General features: G+C 42.9%; 1 protein-coding gene across 2 annotated transcripts in view; it reads left to right on the top strand.

Moving 5' to 3' along the window:
* C28H1orf198 (chromosome 28 C1orf198 homolog) overlaps positions 1–8067 on the top strand; it is a 35011-nt gene extending 26944 nt beyond the window's left edge. Inside the window, exons 2-3 of one of the 2 annotated variants that reach the window (XM_059882602.1) lie at positions 2020–2565; positions 5048–8067. In XM_059882602.1, coding sequence (XP_059738585.1) covers positions 2026–2565; positions 5048–5104 — 597 coding nt within the window. In that variant the 5' untranslated portion in view covers positions 2020–2025 and the 3' untranslated portion in view covers positions 5105–8067. The remainder of the gene's footprint in view (positions 1–2019; positions 2566–5047) is intronic. The other variant, NM_001040592.1, reaches the window with a different exon arrangement.
* The last annotated feature ends 16826 nt before the right edge of the window (positions 8068–24893 follow it).

Genomic DNA, 24893 nt, shown 5'->3' with positions numbered 1-24893 from the left:
GAACTCCAAATGGGGAGCGCTATATACAAGAAGATGTTCATGGCAGCCTTAATTATAACAACAAAAATTAGAAGTAGCCAATTGTCTGATAAGAAGAAAGTGGGAAAGTAGATGGTGGGACAGCCACTGAATGAAATATCTTATGCCCTTTAAAACGAATGGTTACAAAGCCCACACCCCACCATTGATGATGGTGCTAAGTGAAAAAACAATACCCAAATTATATGCATAGCAGAACTGCAATGTCATGAAACACATATCTGAAGAAGATTACATGAAAATACGAAAAGAAATAGAGATTATGGGAAGAGGGAAAGTTTATGAATGTTTTTTTCTAACTCCCCAAATTTTAGCGTATAGTTTTAATACTTTTATTATTTTTCTTTTATTTATTTGGCTGAGATGGGTCTTAGTTGCGGCATGTGGAGTCTTTTTAGTTGTAGCCTGTGGGATCTAGTTCCCTGACCAGGGATTGAATCCAGACACTGGGAACTTGGTGTCCTGGCCACTAGACCGTCAGGGAAGTCCTGATACCTTTATTTTAAAAAGAAGAAGAAGAAGGGAATGTATTCGAGAGTAGCAGTAGAGAGGAAGGGGGGAATGTTCCAGATGGATTTTAGAGCCATTGAGGCAGCAGATTGCTTGCTCTGTAGGACTTGGGAACAGCCTCCAGGGTGCACTACTGTCAGAGGGGTAAGGTTTCCACCCAGTGATTTGTTGGTCATACAGCTCAACCTTGGCCTTCCCAGGTGGTGTGGTGGTAAAGAATCCACCTGCCAATGCAGGAAACTCAAGAGATGTGGGTTCTGTCCCTGGGTTGGGAAGATCCCCTGGAGGAGGAAATGGCAACCCACTCCAGTATTCTTGCCTGGGAAATCCCACAGACAGAGGAGCCTGGTGGGCTAGAGTCCATGGGGTTGCAAAGAGCTGGACGCAACTAATTATGCCCAGCTCAGTCCTACTGCTTTTAGTGGTTAGCAATATCAGAATAAGGCAGTGTCTGGGGGGCACTTGGATGTGGGGTATGGCCTTGCCCTCGGGCGTTCCCCACCTAACAGGACCAGGATCGGCTGAGAGCAGCAGGGCAACGCTGAGGAGAGCACACCTGTCTTGTCAGCAGATGCCGCAGGCTGGGGGCCTCCAGTAACAGATGTTCACTCCCCACAGTTCTGGGGCTAGGGGTCCAAGGTCACAGTGCCAGCAGGTTGGTCCTGGAGAGACTCCTCTTCCTGATTTGCAGACGGCTGTCTTCTCGCTGTGTCCTTAGGCGGTAGAGAACGAGCATCTCTGTCTCTTCTTATAAGGGCACTAATCCTGTCATGAGGGCTCTACCCTCATGACCTCACTGAAACCTCTTAAAGGCTTTGTCTCCAAATACTAACTTTGAAAGTTAGGCCTTCAACTTAGGAATTTGAGGCACACAAACATGCAGTCCTTAGCAGGCATGAAGGCAGAGTGTGGGACGGAGGGGCGTGGGGGGTGGTGAAATCTTTGTAGCTGTGCTGAGGCCTGCCTTTGACTTTCTTGGTTTAGTCCAGGAAAGCAGGGTCTGACTGCTGGATTTTTTTTCACCCTTGCCGGCTGTCATCGATCAGGAAGGAAGAGGCCTGTGAGGTGGGGACTTGGTTTTGGGTCTGGATCCTCACTGCAGTGCTCTTATGCTGACAGTGTGCCCTTCCTTGTTGCCAAGGGGACAGTCACCCTCCTCAGGAAGGTGTGGGAATCTCTCTTGACGAGCCAGGTGGGTGATGCGCTCACCAAGCAGAGGCCTTAGTCGTCAGTCAGAGGCAGGAGTCTCAGATGTTTGTAGCATCCAGAGTGAAGGGCCTTGCTCTCAAAGCTTCTGCCGTGTCTCAGGGATGTGATAGCAGTCCTGGAAATCACTACTGAGGACAGACAGACGGTTCCAGCAGAGGGACAGCAGATGGTCGGTTGCTCCTGGAGAGATGTTTGGGCTGGCACATCCGTTCTGTTGACTGAAGGTGTTGCTGTACTTCTCCCCTCCCCCCATCCCTCTAGAGTCAGATGGAGTTCAGCATCTCCTCCTTATCCATCCAAGAGCCGAGCTGCAGCACCGCCGGTGAGCCCAGGCCACCATCCAAAGCTCCTCAGGGTTCGCAGGCCCTCAGGGCCCCACAGGGCGGCAAGTCCTCCAGCCTGGATGCCCTGGGTCCTGCCTGGAAGGAAGAGGAGGCGTCCTTCTGGAAGATCAACGCAGAGCGGTCCCGCGGGGAGGGCCCTGAGGCCGAGTTCCAGTCGCTGACCCCCAGCCAGATCAAATCTATGGAGAAAGGGGAGAAGGTCCTGCCAGGCTGTTACCGGCAGGAGCCCGCGCCAAGGGCCAGGGAGGCGAAGGCGGAGAAGCCTAGCCCCCTCCGCCAGGAGCAGCGGGCAGCTCCCAGTGTCAGCACGGAGTGCGAGAGGCCCCAGCCCGCCCAGGCCTGCGCCAGCCCCCCAAGCGAAGCCGGCCCCTCTGGGCCCATGGGAAAGCCCGTCTCTCCCGAGGTCATGGAGGCTGTGGAGGACATGGAGGATGCTCTGTTCCTGGAACCCGTGCCTGTACAGGTGGGTGTCTGGCTTCAGCCAGGGTCTCCTTGCTGAAGGGATGAGGGCTGCCTCACAGGGGTGGGCGGGTGGGCCACAGATGTCCATACCTCCTCCTTCCTCTGCCATCCCTCACTTAGCTCTGCAATCAACAGACATGCAGGAAACGTGTTCAGTGAGCCTGTCTGGGTGCCGTGACTTGTCTGCCTGCTGTGTGGTTGTGTCTGAGATGCCCCCTGCCCTTCCCTGCTTGTGTGAGGGCAGGTGATGAAAGATCATGGGGGCAGTGAGCAGAGGACTCAAGGGGGAAGCTGGCAATGTGGGTGGGGTTTGAATGCCAGCTCCACGCAGGGGCCTGGGAGGCTGGGCTGCTCTGTGGGTGAGGAAGGGAGCTGCAGGTGTCCTGAGGGCACATGGGGAAGCAGGCAGGACCCCCAAACCTCCACCAGGAGCAGCTGTGCTTGTTTGCAGATCACAGGAGACTGGCTTCGGTAGTGATGGGCAGCTTCTCGTTTCCAAGCAAAACAGAGTTAGGTGTCCCAAATGGAGTCCTAAGGAAAGGACTTCTTTCTGGGGATGCAGGAGAAGGAAAAGAAAGATCTGAGAGGCTCACTGCCGAGGTGCAGTGAGTTGTGAAGAAAGGGCCGTGCAAGAGAACAGGCAGTGCCAGTGGCTTCTCCATGTTTTCCCAGTGTTGTGGAGCACAGACGTCTAAGCTGCTCTTCATTACTTGAGAAAATTCAGCAAAGAGAAAAGGAAATATTTGGTTAGGACTTTAAACAGAGCTAGTGCTGAAGGATCACACTAAAATCCAAAATAAATAAGTGTGTGTGTGCGCACGCGTGCCCATGTGCGCACGGTAAGTCGCTTCAGTCGTGTCTGACTCTTTGCAACCTCATGGACTGTAGCCCGCCAGGCTCCTCTGTCCATGGGATTCTCCAGGCAAGAATACTGGAGTGGGTTGCCATGCCCTCCTCCAGGGGATCTTTCCGACCCAAGGACTGAACCCACGTCTCCTGTGGCTCCTGCATTGCAGGCGGATTCTTTACTGCTGAGCCACCAGGGAAGCCCAAATAAACAGGTAGTGGTATTTCAGAAGGAGGCTGTGGTTTTGAGACATTGTTTTATAATGAACAAAGAGATACTTGGACAAGGCATGTCTGAGAACCATGTCTGGGGGAAGATGGTGGCCTACTCGTGGACCTGGGTGAGGCGATGAGCAAGGCTTTGTTCATGGAGATGGATGGCACTTCCCAGAGCTTTACTGCTTCCTGACCTTCAGAGCTTTTCTGGATGCGCTGCAGTGCTTGCTTAGCTCTAGGGAGGCGCAGGGAGGACAGCCATGGGGTGATGTGGGCCCCCGGGTCCCTGAGGAGCACCGCCTTGTGATGCTGGCCCTGAGGCTGGCTTCCTGCCCAGTGGCTCCCTCTCACAGACTCAGGCAGCCCACTGCTCTCTTGAGTCTGCAGTGGGGTCTTCCTCTGAGGGAAGCATTTATATAAGATATGTGAGAATCTTAATTGTAAAGAGATGCAGGAAAGTGTTTGTGTAGGGGCTGGGGTGGAATGTGGGACAGAGCCCATGAAATCCTCTGAAAGAACTGATTTGTGAGTGCAGAGCAGAGTGAAATGCTGCTGCACTGAGAACACTGGTAGGAAACCAGGAAAAGGAACGTATGCCTGAGCCCCTTTGGCTTTTCAAGCTCTGGCTCAGTCTGAGGGGCAGCAAAGGCCTGAGATGTGCCTCAGGGGGGCTGCTTAGCCCATTGTCTTCGTTGCCTCTGTGGCGGGGCCTTCCATCGGCAGCATGTGGAGGGCACAGACTCAAGGCTCCCTTGCCCAGGAAGGCTGCAGCCACCAGGTAAACATGTACTTGTGTTAGACCCAGCAGGAGGGCCTCTCAGGTGGCTGGCGGAAGGCTGTGGAAGTGTGTCTGAGTCAGCTCACAGATGGCCCTTTAAACCAACCCCATGTCCTGTAAGTGGGCAGTCTGTGACCTGAGGAATGGTCCTGGGTCGGGGAAAATCACTCCAGAACCTGCCACATAATCTGAAAGAAAGAAGTTTTATATCCTTTCTCTGTATTTTTCACTCCCTCAACTTGGCGATTTGCTTTGTCTGTCACCATGTATGTGTGTTTCATATTAGAAAGACTATCTTCCTAACTTGTTCTCTTACTCCACGGGTGACTAAATTAAACATGCTCCTCATTCAGAAATAGAAAAGATACATTTTCTCCTTTTCTCTCCAGGTGGGGACTACAGGCTGCCCTCAGGCGTGCCTGGGGACAGAAAGGGATATGTGTTGGATCCTGGCAGAGTTTGGCTTGCACTGAGCTTTATTTAATTTTCTGGTTCCCAGCAATGAGGCAAATTGAGGTCAGGGAGCCTCTGAGACCAAGCACTGTATTTCATTTGGGTCATTTTAAATGAGATGCTGTTTTTAGATTGTGCTGACTTTAAAAAAGCCTCATGCCTTACTTTGGTGTTTTTATCCCTTCTACAGGTCAGCTCAAGTAATGTCATCTTGAAGACAGGATTTGATTTTCTGGACAACTGGTAAAGTGGATTAGACAGAATAAACAAACCAAGAATCCCCAAGTCTTTTCCAAAGTGGTGTGGTGAAGGGGGAGATTAAACAAAAGGGCAGCATTCCCACTCTTTCCAGAATCATTTGGAAGCTGGTTAATGTTGCCTTGGCCAGCTCTCCAGATTTTTCCCTTTTTGGTAAGACCAGATATCTGTGCTATTTTCAACAATTTGATAACAGTTTTACATCTGGAATTTTTAAAAACTCATAGGAATTCAGTAAATCTTAAAAATAAAATCTGTGCTCTAGCTCTACCCAATTTCCCCCCTCGTTCGAGAAAGTTTTCTCAACCATGTCACAAAAGTCAGAGAGTGATTCCCACCTCCTCTCTGTCCCCACCCTTTTAAAAATGCACGGGGCTCCTTTTGACGAGTGGCTGTTGAGGATGTCCTCAGTAGTCATGGCGCTCGGCACCCACTGTGACCACGGGGAGACCTGCCTGCCCCTGAAGTCCACACCCGCAGCCCAGCTGTCCGGCTTCCGCGTGCGGAAGCCAGGCCTCTTCCTCTGCGGAAGCCACGCCTCTGTATCACGTGCCACCCTTCCTTCACATCACTTCCAGGAGACAGATCATGGGCACGTGGCAGAAGTCATCTTTAAACTGCCTGCCATGCTACTTACTCAGACTCTTCATCTTTGTTTAACAAGTTGCATGTTTTAAAGTTTTGTATTAACTTTACATGATTTTGTATCTAGATTTAGCAGTTATAGGGCTGCCGCTTTTCTTGGGTTTGTACCAGTTTCCCCTTGGAAGTTCTTTGCTACTTTCCCGACCTTTTAGGTGTTTTCTGTCCTGGGCATCTGCAGGAGTCAGGGCAGATGACAGGCATTGCTGGAAGACCAGGCTATTCTGATTAGTTGCGTTGGAACCTTCTGGTGTGAAGCTGGCAGGGGTAGCGTATGTCCTTCATCCCAAGAACGGGTCAAGCTGTGTCACGATGGACCCTCCCTCAATCCTGACCACCGACGGAAGTGGAGTCGTTTGTGCATGGCCCCAGCGGCGCCCCCTGGAGGCCTTCGTGGTCATGGCAACAGCATCTCCTGGAGGTGGACTTGGCTGCCTGCTGTGGTCTCTGCTGCTGGGGAGGTAGAGAGGGGGGCGGGTTAGGGCAGCTCTGAGCCTACGCAGAAGGGCAAGGTGTCCTCCACCCAAGATGGGATGGCGTAAGGTCAGAGGAGAGCCCCTGCCCAGTGACCCCCAAGTGGTGTGAGCCTGTGATCCATGCCCTGGCGTGATCTCCACGTTGCCTCTCACTGTGTTCTCACCTGATGCCTTAATCCCTGCAAATCCTGCCAGTGAGCACCTGGTTTCAGTATCAAAGTGTGTCTTTTTAAAATGCCTTTCTGTTTCATATGACATTCTGAAATGATTTCTAGAATATTTTATCTGGCTCCAAGGTAAAGCACGTGGCAATTTGTTTTTTTCCCAGAACACAGAACACAGAAGTCGCTCAGTTGTGTCTGACTCTTTGCGACCCCATGGATTGTAGCCTACCAGGCTCCTCAGTCCATGGGATTTTCCAGGCATGAATACTGGAGTGGGTTGCCATTTCCTTCTCCAGAAAGTTTCTGCCAAAACTGTGGCCTAGCCAGCTTTTGGTTTGGTTTCTGCCAATTGCATTATGTCCCTAAACCTCATTTGGCTCCTTGGGGTCTTGAGTTTGACCTTCCTCCTCTGGTGACTGACTGTACTGTGGTGAACACAAGTTCTTTCTGCCCTGTTTAAGTAGAGTTGAAACATTCAAGGGAAAAAGATTCCTAGCATGGTGATGAGGGGGAAAGAATCATAGAAATCCCAGATGGAATTGCACAGCTGGGTACCAGCTCCGCAGGTCAGCCACTGAGCTTCAGAGCTGGGCTTGCCAGCTGTCTCCACTTCCATCTTTGAGCACAGTGGACTGTCTTAGAACCCATGCTTGAAAGCAGGGTCTGCTTAAGGAAAAAAGATGTCGAGAAGTTGCATTCCTTAGTGTTGGCATATCAAGAAAGAAGGATCTGTGTCCTGGGACAGTTAGCCAAGGTGATCTATCTGTTCTTTTAAGAGAGAACTCTTAATTTCTTTTCCACTTTCTCATAAAACCCAATATTCCCATCCAATTCTCCTGGTAGCTGAGGGGATTTGGGGATTATTGAAAGGTTCTGCCTCTTTTATCATCATCTGGGTATTCAGATGGTATTCAGGTCTCTGTAACAATATCTAAAGTTTCATAAATGTACAGCCTCCTGAGATTAAATGTAAAATCACAGTTTGGGAAATCCTAGAGGGAGTTCTGCAATTGTATTGCTTTGCAAAGTAATAAAACTTGAGAGGGAGCGTTGATGGCCTGGAAGACGCATGTGCATGTGTCACTGTCCTGCCTGAACTGTGATTCTCCCCTTAACCCTGGGCAATCCATGTTAAGATGATGCCTTTCACCACCCTCCTGGAACTCTATGTTTGGTATGTCCAAGTAAGGGAAAATTAAACTCACGTTTGCCACCTTTTTTTTTTTTTTTTTTTGCCACATATCAAGATGGCATTTCTAAAACCAGACGTTTATATTATTTTTAAAATTCACACTTTTCAGTTGAAGCCTAATGTGGTTTTGCATTCTTCCTCCTTTATCCTGGCCACTCTGTTGTCTGCTCCTGAGTTTTAGCTCAAGGATTCAGTGTCTTGCTTTGGGTGACTGTAACTGCAAATTCTCCACCAGGAAGTTAGAAACCAGTCTCAGTTCTTTCACTTGGGATCCCTTCCTACTTCTACCCTTTAGGTTTAGGGGTGCCACCTGCTTTGGGAACAGTGGGGCATGGCCCCCAGCCCCATTGCACCCCCGTGGGTGTCAGAACAGCCTCTTCTTTGATACACATTTTCAAAAACGAAAAATTCTTACTGACTACTTGTAACTTGGTTGTATTTTGTATTAACAGCCTTTAATAAAGCCATTTAAAATTTGTTCAATGTGTCTCTTTGGGACCTCTGCTGGAGTTAGAAAGCCTGCTAGGATGATTGCTGTTGAACCCAGAGGTGAATAAAAGGATTCATACTAGTTAAAACCAGCTTGAAACCTTGCTTCAGCAGGCCCCCTTTGCACAGTCCTGCCTTGGCCCTGCAGGTTAGTGGGAAGCAGTAGCCAAGGTGCACAGCCCCCAGCAGAAGAGATGGGCTGTACCCCAGAGAGCTCTCATACAGCCCTCCAGTGACATGGAACCCAGGGCATGTCTTTCTAAGACAAGCTGATGGCATCAAGTGGGTGAGTCAGAAGGGCAGATGCCATCTCCCCAAAAGCTTTCACCTTGAATGTGATTGAACCTGATTTTTCTTGAAAGAAATATAAACTTGGCTCATGAATTCTATTTTGTTCGTTAAGGTGCAGGTGGTAGGTTACCAGTTGTAGATTGACAGAATGCTTAGATGTCAGTTTTTAAAACTAATACCCTCTTGATTAGTACCATTTTTCTAGATACCGTGCTGCTGCTGCTAAGTCACTTCAGTTGTGTCCGACTCTGTGCGACCCCATAGACGGCAGCCCACCAGGCTCCCCCATCCCTGGGATTCTCCAGGCAAGAACACTGGAGTAGGTTTCCATTTCCTTATCCAATGCATGAAAGTGAAAAGTGAAAGTGAATTCTCTCAGTCATGTCCGATTCTAGTGACCCCATGGACTGCAGCCCACCAGGCTCCTCTGTCCATGGGATTTTCTAGGCAAAAGTACTGGAGTGGGGTGCCATTGCCTTCTCTGCTAGATACCATATATATGTGTTAATGTATGATATTTGTTTTTCTCTTGACTAACTCTGTATAACAGGCTATAAGTTCATCCACCTCCTATTTGCAGGGCAGGAGTAGAGAAGCAGACATAGAGAACAGATTTGTGGACATTGCAGGCTAAGGAGAGGGTGGAACGAATTGACTGAGTAGCACTGAAACATATACATTACCATATGTAAAGTAGATAGCTAGTGGGAAGTTGTTGTATATCATAGGGATCTCAACCCAGTCCTCTGTAACAGCCTAGAGGGGTGAGATGGTGTGTGGGGTGGGAGGGACCTTCAAAAGGGAGGGGACATATATGTACTTATGGCTGACTCACATTCCTGTATGGCAGAAACCAACACAACATTGTAAAACAAGTATTCTCCAATTAAAAATAAAAAAAGCTAATACCCCCTCAAGAAAATGGGGGTTCCAGGTGTCAGACTTCTAAGGTAGCATGCACGGTGGGGCCTTGCTGACCACAGATTTTTGGGAGAGCAAGTGATTGTACTTGCTGGCTCTTTGGTATTACAGTGATTTGATGAAGTGTGTGGACCAGCAAGTGTATGTATATGTATGAGAAGAGGCAAAGTAGGTTTCCCCTAGGTTTGGCAACCTTTATGGTAGCTCAGTATGTGGAAACCACATAGCTACCAAAAGAAATAAAAGTGTTTCTATGCAAGAGGGAGCCACCAGCATAGACACAAAATATATCTGGGTATATTCAACACTTTGCAGCCTGGAGGAAAGATGTTGAATCTGGGGGACAAGAACGCTCTCGGTTGTCGGGTGGGGGTATTCATAGGGGCTTGTCTAGAAATTTTCATTGGTCTGATCATATGCTTATATGTAATCTAATAAACTTATAGGTTCCTTGATCCCAAAGGTGGGGGGGCACCATAGGAGGGAGTCAGTGATTCTGAATCCCACCAAAACTCAGGTAGAAAGCAAGTGAGCAATTCTGAATATAAAATTAAAAGTTAACAGCAGCAATACCAACTAGAAACACAAATAAAAGAAAATCAACTCATAATGAGAATTGAAAATATAAGGTATCCAGGAATCAACTTTAACACTGTACATAGACTTTTTTTTTTTAACAAAGAAAACTATAAAAGGAAAATAGAAGGTGTAGAAGAAGAGCTGAATAATCCTAGGTGGAATAACAATATTATAAAACTTCATTTTCTTCCAGTCATTTTATAAAGTTAGTGTAACCTCAACAAAAATTGCAGTTGGGCATTTGAGGAAATTGGATAGATTTACATTAGACTGTAGGTGAAAAATAATAGTTCACTGAAAAATGAGAGAAGCCTTGTCTGTCAGTTATGAAACATGTTTATGGGTCTTGGTGCAGGAATAGATTATTAGATCAATGCAGAGCTTGGGGACAAATGCAGCTGTTAAAGGAAACTTAATTTACAATTAAAGTGACACCAGAAATTGGCAGGGGAAAGGAGGATTCACTATAGGAGATCTCAACATGGATTCTTACACAATTCTACATAGAAGGTAGACTCCATAAAGATTAAAGACCAATTTATAAAAGATAAATGGGTAAAGCTAATAGAGCAAAGTGTTTTGTGACCTAGGGCAAGAGCAAGGAAGGACTTCTTTCAGTAAAAGTTCAAAAGCACAGACCATAAAGCAAAATACTAATGAATCTCATACATGAAAATTAAGGATTTCTGTCAATGAAGTACTATTTCAGTAGAGTTAGTGGAAAGGATGGGAGAAGATAATGTGCTATGTCAATGCCAATAGTACTAAGTACTATTGGAATTGTACAAAGTACTAAGGACAAGTACTAAGAATACATAGGGGACTTCCCTGGTGGTCCAGTGGTTAAGAATCCGCCTGCCAAAGCAAGGGACATAGGTTCGATCCCTGGTCCAAGGAGATCCCACATGCTGCAGAGCAACTAAGCCCATGTTCCACAACTACTAAAGTCCACACACCTAGAGCCTGTGCTCCACCAAGAGAGAGGCCACCGCGATGAGAACCCTGAGCACTGCAAGTAGAGAGTAGCCCCCACTTGCTGCAGCCAGAGAAACCCATATGCAGCAGTGAAGATGCCGTGCAGCCAAAAATAGACAAAATACAGAAGGGACTCTTGCAAATCAACAAAAAGAGTCCAGCAACCTTAACAGAATTAACATTACAGAAAATCCTTAAAAACTGTCAAGCATATGAGAAGTTGCTTAAAATAGTTGATAATCAGAGGGAGAAAACTGCTCCATAATGCCAAGTGTTGGCAGAAATGGGATAGAGCGCTGGTTCTCAACCTTGGGTGATTTTGCGCTCCCTGGGGACCTTTGGTAGTGTGGGAAGACATTTTTTTCGTCACCACAACTGAGGGTGAGGCTACTGTTGGCATCTAGTAGGTAGAAGCCAGAGATGCTGCCAGACATCCCAGAGTGCACAGGACAGCCCCATGACAAAGGATACCATGCTGTGCCATGCTAAGTTGCTTCAGTCAAGTCTGACTCTGTGCAACCCTATGGACTGTAGCTTGCCAGGCTCCTCTGTGCGTGGGATTCTCTAGGCAAGAACACTGGACTGGGTTACCATGCCCTCCTCCAGGGGATCTTCCCCACCCAGGCACTGAACCTGCATCCCTTAAGTCTCCTGCGTTGGCAGGCATATTCTTTACTAGGGCCACCTTTGGAAGCCTAAAACAAAGGATAAGCTAGTCCAAAATGTCAGTACTGCTGAGGCTGAGAAAGCCTAAGATAGAGGAACTGTACAGACATTTGTCAAGAATAATCTGGTACTATTCCACCAAACCGAGTGTCCCCTATTCTGGGACTCTGCTGTTCCCCTCCAGAACATGTCTTAAGGAAATTCTCAATCGGGTACTTAAGGAAATATGTACAGGGGTATTCATTACAGTGCTGTATGTGGGAGACAGAGGCAAGCTAGATGTCATTGTGAAGATGATTAGATAAAATGTGATGGACCATCAAAACAAAATTAATAAGGAAACACATGTCTTAAAAGATACATTAGATGAGCTGGATCTCATTGATATCTTCAGGACATTCCATCCAAATGTAGAAGAATACACCTTCTCAAAGGCACATGGAACATTCTCCAGGGTAGACCACATCTTGGGTCACAAATCAAACCTCAGTAAATTTAAGAAAATTGAAATCATATCAAGCATCTTCTCCGACCACAATGCTATAAGACTAGATATCAATTATAAGAAAAAAACCTTTTAAAAAACACAGACACATGGAGATTGAACAATACATTTCTAGATAACCAACAGATTAATTACTGAAGAAATCAAAAGGGAAATAAAAAATTTTCTAGAAACAAATGACAATAAAAACACAACTCAAAACCTATCAGTTCAGTTCAGTCGCCCAGTCGTGTCCAACTCTTTGCGACCCCATGAATTGCAGCACGCCAGGCCTCCCTGTCCATCACCAACTCCCGGAGTTCACTCAAACTCACGTCCATTGAGTCAATGATGCCATCCAGCCATCTCATCCTCTGTCATCCCCTTCTCCTGCCCCCAATCCCTCCCAGCATCAGAGTCTTTTCCAATGAGTCAACTCTTCACACGAGGTGGCCAAAGTACTGGAGTTTCAGCTTTAGCATCATTCCTTCCAAAGAAATCCCAGGGCTGATCTCCTTCAGAATGGACTGGTTGGATCTCCTATGGGATGCAGCAAAAGCAGATTTAAGAGGGAAGTTTATAGCAATACAATCCTAAAGAAACAAGAAAAACATTGAATAGACAACTAACTTTACACCTAATACAACTGGAAAAACAAGAACACCTCCCCCCACCCTCGCCAAATTAGCAGAAGGAAAGGTATCATAAAGATCCAAGCAGAAATAAATGGAAAAGAAATGAAAGAACAATAGTAAAGATTAATAAAACTAAAAGCTGGTTCTTTGAGGAGATAAACAAAATTGACAAACCTTTAGCCAGACTCATCAAGAAAAAAAGAAGTATCAAATCAACAAAATTAGAAGTGAAACAGGAGAGGTTACAACAGACAATGCAGAAATACAAAGGATTATAAGAGAGTATTATGAACAACTATATGGCAATAAAATAAATAACCTGGAAGAAATGGACAGATGCTTAGAAAAGTTCAATCTTCCAAGACTGAACCAGGAAGACAGAAATTATGAACAACTCAATTACAAGCACTGAAATTGAAGCTGTAATCAAAAATCTCCCCCAAAACAAAAGCCCAGGACCAGATGGCTTCACAGGAAAATTCTATCAAACATTTAGAGAAGAGCTAATGTCTACCGTTCTAAAACTTTCAAAAAATTGCAGAGAAAGGAACACTTGCAAATTCATTCTACGAGGCCACCATCACCCTGATACAAAAACCAGACAAAGACAACACAAAAAGAAGATTACAGGCCAATATCACTGATGAACATAGATGCAAAAATCCTCAACAAAATTTTAGCAAACAGAATTCAGCAACACATCAAAAAGCTCATACACCATGATCAAATAGAGTTTATTCCAGGGATGCAAAGATTCTTTGATATATGGAAGTCAATCAATGTGATACACCATATTAAAAAAGTGAAAGATAAAAGCCATATGATAATCTCAATAGATGCAGAAAAAGCCTTTGACAAAATTCAGCACCCATTTATGATTAAAACTCTTCAAAAAACGGGCATAGAAGGAACCTACCTCAACATAGTAAAGGTCATATATGATAAGCCTACAACAAACATTATTCTCAATGATGAAAAACTGAAAGCACTCCCCCTAAGATCAGGAACAAGACAAGGGTGTCCACTTTCACCACTATTATTCAACATAGTTCTGGAAATCCTAGCTACAGCAATCAGAGAAGAAAAAGAAATAAAAGGAATCTAGATCAGAAAAGAAGTAAAACTCTCACTGTTTGCAGGTGACGTGATACTGTACATAAAAAACCCTAAAGATAGTATCAGAAAATTACTAGAGCTAACCAGTGAGTTTAGCAAAGTTGCAGGATACAAAATCAATACACAGAAATCACTTGTATTTCTATATTCTAACAATGAAAAATCAGAAAGAGAAATAAAAGCATCAATCCCATTCACCATTGCAGCAAAAAGAATTAAATATCTAGGAATAAACTTACCTAAGGAGACAAAATAACTGTACACAGAAAATTATAAGACACTGATGAAAAAAATCAAAGATAACATAAACAGATGGGGAGATATTCCATGTTTCTGGGTAGGGAGAATCAATGTTGTGAAAATGACTATACTACCAAATGCAATCTACGTATTCAATGTAATCCCTATCAAATTACCAATGGCATTTTTCACAGAACTAGAAAAAAAATTTTCACAATTCACATGGAAGCACAAAAGACCCAGAATAGCCAATGCAGTCTTGAGAAAGAAGAATGGAACTGGAGGAATCAACCTTCCTGACTTCAGATTATACTACAAAGCTACAGTCATCAAGACAGTATGGTACTGGCACAAAAACAGTAATATAGACCAATGGAACAAGATAGAAAGCCCAGAAATAAACCCGTTCACCTATGGGTACCTTATTTTTGACAAAGGAGGGAAGAATACATAATGGTGCAAAGACAGGCTCTTCAATAAATGGTGCTGGGAAAACTAGACAGCTACATGTAAAAGAATGAAATTAGAACACTTCCTAGCACCATATACAAAGATAAACTCAAAATGGATTAAAGGCCTAAATGTAAGACTGAAAACTATAAAACTCTCAGAGGAAAACATAGGCAGAACATAAATGCCTATGACATAAACCAAATGACATCAAATTATGACATCAATAAATTGATGACATAAATTAAAGGTAGATCCTCTATGACCCACCTCCTAGAATAATGGAAATAAAAGCGAAAGTAAACAAGTGGTACCTGATTAAACTTAAAAACTTTTGCAGAGCAAAGGAAACTATAAGAAAGGTGAAAAGACAACCCTCAGGATGGGAGAAAATAATAGCAAATGAAACAACTGACAAAGGATTACTTTCCAAAATATAAAAGCAGCTCATACAACCCAGTGAAAAACTGGGAAAAAGACCTAAACAGACATTTCTCCAAAGAAGACATATAGATAGCTAATAAACACATGAAAAGATACTCAACATCGCTCATTATCAGAGAAATGCAAACCAAAACTACAACACCTCACACCAGTCAGAATGGACACAATCAAAGAGTCTACAAACAGTAAATGCTGGAGAGGGTGTGGAGAAAAGGGAACGCTCTTGCACTGTTGGTAGGAATGTAAATTGATACAGCCCCTATGGAAGACGGTATGGAGATTCCTTAAAAAACTAGGAATAAAAGCACCATAGCACCATATGACCCAGCAATCCTGCTCCTAGGCATATACCCTGAGGCAACCAAAATTGAAAAAGACACATGCACCCCATTGTTCATTTTGGCACTATTTACAATAGCTAGAACATGGAGACAACCTAGATGTCCATTGACAGATGAATGGATAAAGAAGCTGTGGTACATATGCACAATGGAATATTATTCAGCCATTTAAAGGAACACATTTGAGTCAGTTCTAATGAGGTGGATGAACCTGGAGCATATTATACAAAGTGAAGTAAGTCAAAAAGAGAAAGATAAATATTGTATTCTAACACATATATATGGAACCTAGAAAAAAGGTACTGAAGAATTTATATACAGGGCAGCAATGGAGAAACAAACATTAGAGAATAGACTCATGGGAGAGGGGAGCAGAGGTTGAGATGTATGGAGAGAGTAGCATGGAAACTTACATTACCATATTCACAATAGATAGCCAATGGGAATTTCCTGAGCCAATGGCTCAGGAAACTCAAGTAGGGGCTCTGTATCAACCTAGCGGCATGGGATGGGGCAGGAGATGGGAGGGAGGTTACCTAGGGCTGATTCATGTTGAGGTTTGACAGAAAACAACAAAATTCTGTAAAGGGATTATCCTTCAATTGAAAAATAAATAAAATTTTAAAAAATTTGATGGACCCATACCATGGATTATTATGTAGCACTTAAAAGCAACAAATTAGATGTACACATGGCTACATGGATGGATCTGAATAACTATGTTACTGAAACAAAGCAAGAACAATGGGATACAAAATAATACCATTTGTATAAATTAAAAAAGTAAGATATTTGACAATAGAATGATTGCCTATGGGAGGAGGAGAGGAAGAAATAAGGGTTCAGTTCAGTTCAGTCACTCAGTCGTGTCCGACTTTGCGACCCCATGGACTGCTGCACGTCAGGATTCCCTGTCCATCACCAACTCCCGGAGATTAGTCAAACTCATGTCCATTGAGTCAGTGATGCCATCCAACCATCTCATCCTCTTTCATCCCCTCCTCCTTCTGCCCTTAATCTTTCCCAGCATCAGGGTCTTTTCAAATGAGTCAGTTCTTTGCATCTGGCGGCCAAAGTATTGGAGCTTCAGCTTCAGCATCAATCTTTCCAATGAATATTCAGGGTTGATTTCCTTTAGGATTGACTGGTTTGATCTCCTTGCAGTCCAAGGGAGTCTCAAGAGTCTTCTCCAACACCACAGTTCTAAAGCATCGATTCTTTAGTGCTCAGCTTTCTTTATGGTCCAACTCTTACATCCATACATGACTGCTGGAAAAACCATAGCTTTGACTAGATGGATCTTTGCCTGCAAATTAATGTCTCTGCTTTTTAACGTGCTGTCTAGGTAGGTAATAACTTTTCTTCCAAGGAGCAAATGTCGTTTAATTTCATGGCTGCAGTCACCATCTGCAGCAATTTTGGAGTCCAAGAAAATAAAGTCTCTCATTGTTTGCCCATCTATTTGCCATGAAGTGATAGGATCAGATGCCATGATCTTAGTTTTTTGAATGTTGAGTTTTAACCCAGCTTTTTCAGTCTCTTCTTTCACTTTCATCAAGAGGCTCTTCAGTTCCTCTATGCTTTCTGCCATTAGGGTGGTGTCATCTGCATATCTGAGGTTATTGATAAGGGTAGCAAGGAAGAAATATGGCAGAGAGCTCTAGAATAGACTGATGCTCATGTTTCATTGGAGAAGGAAATGGCTACCCACTCCAGTGTTCTTGCCTGGAGAATCCCAGGGATGGGGGAGCCTGGTGGGCTGCCGTCTCTGGGGTCGCACAGAGTCGGACACGACTGAAGCGACTTAGCAGCATATTTCATTGGATGCCTATTGGCAAAGAGGCTTGCCATCTCTTGTCATCTAGGTCTGTTATTAATCTGTCACATTAAACAGGACACTTTAATTGGTGTGTTATGTTGGAGGTGCCCCCTGGCCAGCAATGGTTAGGTCTTTTGTGGCCTCGCTCTGTTTCATCTTAATTTGTGTGACTCTATAGTTGCACAGCGGCCAACATCTGTAAAGCCTGAGTCAATCCAGGCACTTCTGTAATAGCTGGTGGGACAACTATGCACATTGGGAAGAGAATGAGGGAGGAATTATTGACAGCTGATGCCATGTGCCTTGGGGACAGAAATGACACACTGTGTGAAATTGGGCAGGGCACTGTGCAGAGGAGCAGATGATTTCATCGGCTGGCCAGTGCCTTACCAATGCAGCCTGCAGTTACCCTAAGAATTTGCAATAAAATCATACACAGTGATATGTGTGAGGATCTTTAAAATTTATTCTAAGTGTCCTAACTACAGTACAGAAAGTGTGGAAAACATACTTCACTGCTTTAACACAATACTAGCATCTTGAAGCATTCACTGCCTTTTTTTTTTTTTTTTTAATTTTGCTGCAGTGGGTCTTAGTTGTATACCTGGGTTCTTCGTTGTGGCGTGTGGGCTTAGTTGCCTCACAGCATGTGGGATCTTAGTTCCCTGACCCGAAATCAAACCTGTGTCCCCTGCACTGTACGGTGGATTCTTAACCACTGAACCACCAGGGAAGTCCCTACTGCCAGCCTTTTATTGTGAACGGGTCCAAGCCCAAGCATGGAACGGTTGTGTCAAAGGGACTTCCCAGACTGGAAATGAGGTCCAAATGCAGGTTTGGCAACCACGTGGGTCCTGGTTTTTCCCTTTGTGCCATATTCTCCATTTCTCTTGCTCCATCCCCTTATCTTGCCTCCCCCCATGGATTCGTTGCAACATCTAGCCCCAGGACTGCAATAACATGTATTTTCTTCATAGCTTTTTACTGTGTTGCAGCCTGGCACTGGGCACTGGGAAGTTCATAGTGTATCATATGGACAGAGTTGCTACCCTCATGCAGCTTAAATTCTAGTAGAAGATGTAGACTATAGATACGACCACACAAACAATTTTATAGCTGGAAATTTCAAAGTAAACAAGATTTCTGCTTCTGGCAATGATAGACTAATAAGGACTGGATCCAACCCTCTTGCCATAAACAGCTAGAAAATTGGAGAAAATATAGGTAACAGCAACTTATATAAAATTTGGACAACAGTCAATGCAAGACTGTGATCCCAAGAGAAGGGAAGTAAGTGAAGTAAGTCTTATAATTATTTTGGTTTTCTGACTTAAGGCATTTTTTAGACTGTGTTGCAGAAAGTTTCACTGAATTGAGGAGAATGAGCTTTGGAATGAAAAGATACTTGGAATTTGCAAGGGATGGGGGTTGGGTGGAGAAAGAGCTTCAGAAATACGCACAAGCTTCCCCTTAAGTACATTGGGGACAGTTTCTAGACTGCAGCATGGGGGAGGGGGGCATGGAATCCAAACAGAACCCAGCAGTCTTCCTGAGGTGAAGAGAATGAATTTGGAGTTGGGGAGGCAAAAGGGACTAGAATTAAAATAGCAGAGTTCCAGAAATGAAGATCTCTAGAAACTTGCATAGGGATTCTTTATATCTTTGGCCAAAGATCAGTCTGTACATGTGTTGGGTGAACTCATAATGGGTTGGGCAAAAGAAACCTCCAAGGAAATAGCAGTTGTCAGAGAACTGTAAGATAATTCTCAGAGTTCACACAAGGCAGGAATCGTTCAAATTCTTTCCAGTAAGGGTGAATGTTGAATATATGGGCTTTCATCAGAGACTATAGATGGGCCATGCACTAGATGTGGAGTTTAATTAGTCTAGAAACAAAGAGAACTCTAGATCTGCCCTAAAATAGTTTTTAAGCAAGACATGAAAAGATCAAACCAATTCACAAATAACTTTGCTGCCTGCCAGAATATGTCCAACATTCTTTATAGAAATACTACACAATCAAACATTAAACATCAAAGTCAAAATGTTCAGCAACCAATCAAAAATTATTAGACATACACATGAGGAAAGAAATGTGACTTAGATGAGAGAAAATAAACTAATTTAGAAGCGACAGAAAAGAGTTGGAAGATAGGAATTTTAAAGCAGCTATTATAAATAAGGTACATATGCTCAAAGATGTAAAGTAAAATGGAAACAGAGAAAGGGAACTTATAGAGATAAAACATCTTAAAATTTTATCAGAGATTAAAATTAAATGATACACTACAGAAATAAGTGAGTGTGAAGGTAGCAATAGAATCTATCCAACGTGAAGCAAAAAGATCAGGGGAAAAAAAGAAGAACAGAGCCTCAGTGTTGTGTGGGAAAATATTAACTGCTTCAGTAATTAAAATCCTAAAGAGCAAAAATAGAGGGATGGAAAAAAGTATTTGAAGAAATAATGGCCAAATTTCCCCAAGTTTTATAAAAATTATAGACCCACAGATACAAGAGTTCAGTGAATTCCAAGGAGGGTAAACATACAACTCAGAGATGTCCTAAACCATGCTGCAGATGGCTGAAAATCAGTAATAAAGAGAAAACTACAAAACAGCCAGAGGAAAAGAGACATTTTAAGTACAGATAAGGGAATAAGAAAGAATTACTACAGAATTATCATCCCAAAATATGCCAGATTGAAGTAAATGGAACCACATCTTTTAAAAATAGAACTATCAAGCTAAAATGTAATATACAACAATAAAAAAATCATTCAAAATCAAAAGCAAAAATTAAAACACACACATGAGACACATATATAATAGCCACATAATACATGACTTTTTCAAGTGTACATGAAAAATTCACCAAGATACAATATGTGCTGGGCCATAGGGGAAGTCCCAGTAAAATGAGAAGAACTGAAATCAACCAGAGTGTGGTCTGATACCAGTCACTGTTGGAATGGTGGTGAGGATGGCTGCCTCCAAGAGTATGATTGCAATGCAATTAAATCAAGGATTAATAATGGAAGATATCTGGAAAATCCTAACATATTTAAATATTAAAATTACATTTTAAAGTAGCTTATTGGTCAGAAAAGGATCACAAGAAAAATTGGAAGTTACTTTGAACTGAAAATACAGCATATCAAAATTATTGATATGCAAGTAAAGCAGTGTTTAGAGGGGCATTGATAGCTTTAAATGTTTATATTAGAAAAGAAAAGAGATCTGAAAAAACCACTTATCTAAACTTCCACCATAAGAAACTAGAAGAACAAATTAAGCAGAAGGAAGGAAATAATAAATAGTGGAAATCAATTAAACAGAAAATGGGTCAACAATAGTAAAATAGATGATGTTTTAAAAGTTAGAACTTTGAAAAGATCAACAAAATTGATAACTTGCTAGCTAGGCTAATGAAAAACAACGATACATCATTTACACACACACACGCGCACACACACACACACAAAGAAACACAAATTACTAATACAAGGAATGAAATAGGGACATAACTACAGATATTTCATATATAAAAATGATAATAAAAGATTATTATAAGCAATTTTACTCCAAATAGTATAAATTAGATAGAATGAACCAACTTCATTGAAAGATAAAGCCTACTAAAAGTGACTCAAAATAAATGGAAATCCTGAATTTCCATACAAATTTATCATTATTTGAATTCTTCCTCCCCTCAAACTCTAGGTTCAGATGATCTCACTGGTGAGTTCTACTAAATGGATACCAATCTTACATGAACTTTTGAAACAAGAGAAAGGAAGAATTCTACCCATCTCATGTTATGAGGGCTGCATTACCCTGGCACCATACTTAGACACAGACATGACAAAAACAGAAAAGAAAAAACCTACAGATCAATATTCATATCATGAATACAGATATAAAAATATCTAACAAAATATTGGGAAATCAAATCTGGTAGTATTTTAAAATAATAACGTATCATAACCAAGTGGGGTTTATGTCAGGAGTAAACCTGACTAGGTTTGACTAGGTAGGCTATAGGTATTACCCAGTGATATAATCTACACCCAAAAAAGAAGTCCTTTTCATTATAGGGGACTGGAATGCAAAAGTAGGAAGTCAAGAAACACCTGGAATAACAGGCAAATTTGGCCTTGGAATATGGAATGAAGCAGGGCAAAGACTAATAGAATTTTGCCAAGAAAATGCACTGGTCATAGCAAACACCCTTTTCCAACAACACAAGAGAAGACTCTACACATGGACATCACCAGATGGTCAATACCAAAATCAGATTGATTATATTATTTGCAGCCACAGATGGAGAAGCTCTATACAGTCAGCAAAAACAAGACTGGGAGCTGACTGTGGCTCAGATCATGAACTCCTTCTTGCCAAATTCAGACTGAAATTGAAGAAAGTAGGGAAAACCACTAGACCATTCAGGTATGACCTAAATCAAATCCCTTATGATTATATAGTGAAAGTGAGAAATAGATTTAAGAGACGAGATATGATAGATAAAGTGCCTGATGAACTATGGACGGAGGTTCGTGACATTGTACAGCAAACAGGGATCAAGACCATCCCCATGGAAAGGAAATGCAAAAAAGCAAAATGGCTGTCTGAGGAGGCCTTACAAATAGCTGTGAAAAGAAGAGAAGTGAAAAGCAAAGGAGAAAAGGAAAGATATAAACATCTGAATGCAGAGTTCCAAAGAATAGCAAGAAGAGATAAGAAAGCCTTCCTCAGTGATCAATGCAAAGAAATAGAGGAAAACAACAGAATGGGAAAGACAAGAGATCTCTTCAAGAAAATTAGAGATACCAAGGGAACATTTCATGCAAAGATGGGCTCGATAAAGGACAGAAATGGTATGGACCTAACAGAAGCAGAAAATATTAAGAAGAGGTGGCAAGAATACACAGGAGAACTGTACAAAAGAGATCTTCATGACCCAGATATCCATGACGGTCTAATCACTCACCTAGAGCCAGACATCCTGGAATGTGAAGTCAAGTGGGCCTTAGAAAGCATCACTATGAACAAAGCTAGTGGAGGTGATGGAATTCCAGTTGAGCTATTTCAAATCCTAAAATATGATGCTGTGAAAGTGCTGCACTCATGCCAGCAAATTTGGAAAACTCAGCAGTGGCCACAGGACTGGAAAAGGTCAGTTTTCATTCCAATCCCAAAGAAAGGCAATGCCAAAGAATGTTCAAACTACCGCACAATTGCACTCATCTCACACGCTAGTAAAGTAATGCTCAAAATTCTCCAAGCCAGGCTTCAGCAATACATGAACCGTAAACTTCCAGATTTTCAAGCTGGTTTTAGAAAAGGCAGAGGAACCAGAGATCAAATTGCCAACATCCACTGAATCATTGAAAAAGCAAGAGAGTTCCAGAAAAACATCTATTTCTGCTTTATTGACTATGCCAAAGCCTTTGACTGTGTGGATCACAATAAACTGTGGACAATTCTTCAAGAGATGGGAATACCAGACCACCTGACCTGACTCTTGAGAAATCTGTATGCAGGTCAGGAAGCAACAGTTAGAACTGGACATGGAACAACAGGCTGGTTCCAAATAGGAAAAGGAGTACGTCAAGGCTGTATATTGTCACCCTGCTTATTTAACTTCTATGCAGAGTACATCATGAGAAACGCTGGGCTGGAAGAAGCAGAAGCTGGAATCAAGATTGCTGGCAGAAATATCAATAATCTCAGATATGCATATGACACCACCCTTATGGCAGAAAGTGAAGAGGAACTCAAAAGCCTCTTGATGAAAGTGAAAGTGGAGAGTGAAAAAGTTGTCCTAAAGCTCAACATTCAGAAAACAAAAATCATGGCATCCGGTCCCATCACTTCATGGGAAATAGACAGGGAAACAGGGGAAACAGTGTCAGACTTTATTTTTTTGGGCTCCAAATTCACTGCAGATGGTGACTGCAGCCATGAAATTAAAAGATGCTTACTCCTTGGAAGAAAAGTTATGACCAAACTAGATAGCATATTCAAAAGCAGAGACATTACTTTACCAACAAAGGTCCGTCTAGTCAAGGCTATGGTTTTTCCAGTGGTTATGTATGGATGTGAGAGTTGGACTGTGAAGAAAGCTGAGCACCAAAGAATCGATGCTTTTGAACTGCGGTGTTGGAGAAGACTCTTGAGAGTCCCCTGGACTGCTAGGAGATCCAACCAGTCAATTCTGAAGGAGATCAGCCCTGGGATTTCTTTGGAGGAAATGATACTAAAGCTGAAACTCCAGTACTTTGGCCACCTCATGTGAAGAGTTGACTCATTGGAAAAGACTCTGATGCTGAGAGGGATTGGGGGCAGGAGGAGAAGGGGATGACAGAGGATGAGATGGCTGGATGGCATCACTGACTTGATGGATGTGAGTCTGAGTGAACTCTGGGAATTGGTGATGGACAGGGAGGCCTGGCGTGCTGCAATTCATGGGTTCGCAAAGAGTCGGACACAACTGAACGACTGAACTGAACTGATTCTAAGTATGTGGAGAGGTATTTTATAGACATGGTTAAGATCCACAATCAGTTGACTTAGTAAAGAAGATTACCCTTGATAATATTTGTGGACCTCATCCAATCACTTGAAAGGCCTTTCAAGAGCAAAAACTGAGGTTTTACAGAGAAGAAATTCAAATCCTGGCTGAGTCTGCCCTTCAGATTTTGGATTTGCCAGTCCCCACAATCACATGAGCCAAGTCTATAAAATAAGTCATTCACACACACACACACCAAACACACACACACATTCCCTATTGCTTCTATTTCTCTGGAGAACCCTGACTGATAGATAAAATTTGCTGAACATTTGAAATTCAGTTAATGTAATTCATCGTGAAAGTGAAGTGAAAGTGTTAGTCACTCAGTAGTGTCTGACCCTTTGCAACCCCCATGGAGTGTAGCTTGTTAGGCTACTCTGTCCATGGTATTCTCCAGGCAAGAATACTGGAGTAGGTAGCCATTCCCTTCTCCAGGGGTTCTTCCTGACCCAGGGACTGAACCCAGTTCTTACACACTGCAGGCAGATTCTTTACAATCTGAGCTATCATACTAGCAGAATTAAGGAGAAGAATCATTTGATAGTCTCAACAGATGCTGAAAAAGTATTACGCAAAATCCAACACCCAATCATGATAAAAATTCTCAGCAGACTTGAAATAGGAAGGAACTTCCTCAACCTGATAAAGGGCACTTTTGAAAGTTATACATCTAATGTCATATTTAATGATGAAAGATTAAATCCTTTTCTTTTCAGATTAGGGATGAGCAAGGAATTCCACACTTGCCATTCTATTTAACATTGTGTTGGCAGTCCTAGACAGCTTAATAAAACAAGTGATAGAAATAAATGTCATAAAACTGAAAAAATAAGGCTCTCTTTATTTGCAGTTGACATGATCATACACATATGACATACATGCGGATCCCTAAAGAATCCATAGAAGTAATATCAAATTAGAAACACTACAGAAGGTCAATATACAAAAATCAGCTGTGTTTCTACATACTAGCAATAAGTTGGAAAAAAATAATTGCATTTACAAGATTATCAAAAACATGGAATTATAACAAAATGTATACTATGCAAGGAGATCCAACCAGTCCATTCTAAAGGAGATCAGCCCTGGGATTTCTTTGGAAGGAATGATGCTAAAGCTGAAACTCCAGTATTTTGGCCACCTCATGAGAAGAGTTGACTCATTGGAAAAGACTCTGATGCTGGGAGGGATTGGGGGCAAGAGGAGAAGGGGATGACAGAGGATGAGATGGCTGGATGGCATCACTGACTCGATGGACGTGAGTCTGAGTGAACTCCGGGA

Source organism: Bos taurus, chromosome 28 (genome assembly GCF_002263795.3).
Source record: "Bos taurus isolate L1 Dominette 01449 registration number 42190680 breed Hereford chromosome 28, ARS-UCD2.0, whole genome shotgun sequence".
NCBI lineage: Eukaryota > Metazoa > Chordata > Mammalia > Artiodactyla > Bovidae > Bos > Bos taurus.
Note: the sequence above shows the minus strand (reverse complement) of the source record. Positions and strands in the feature narration are given on the sequence as shown.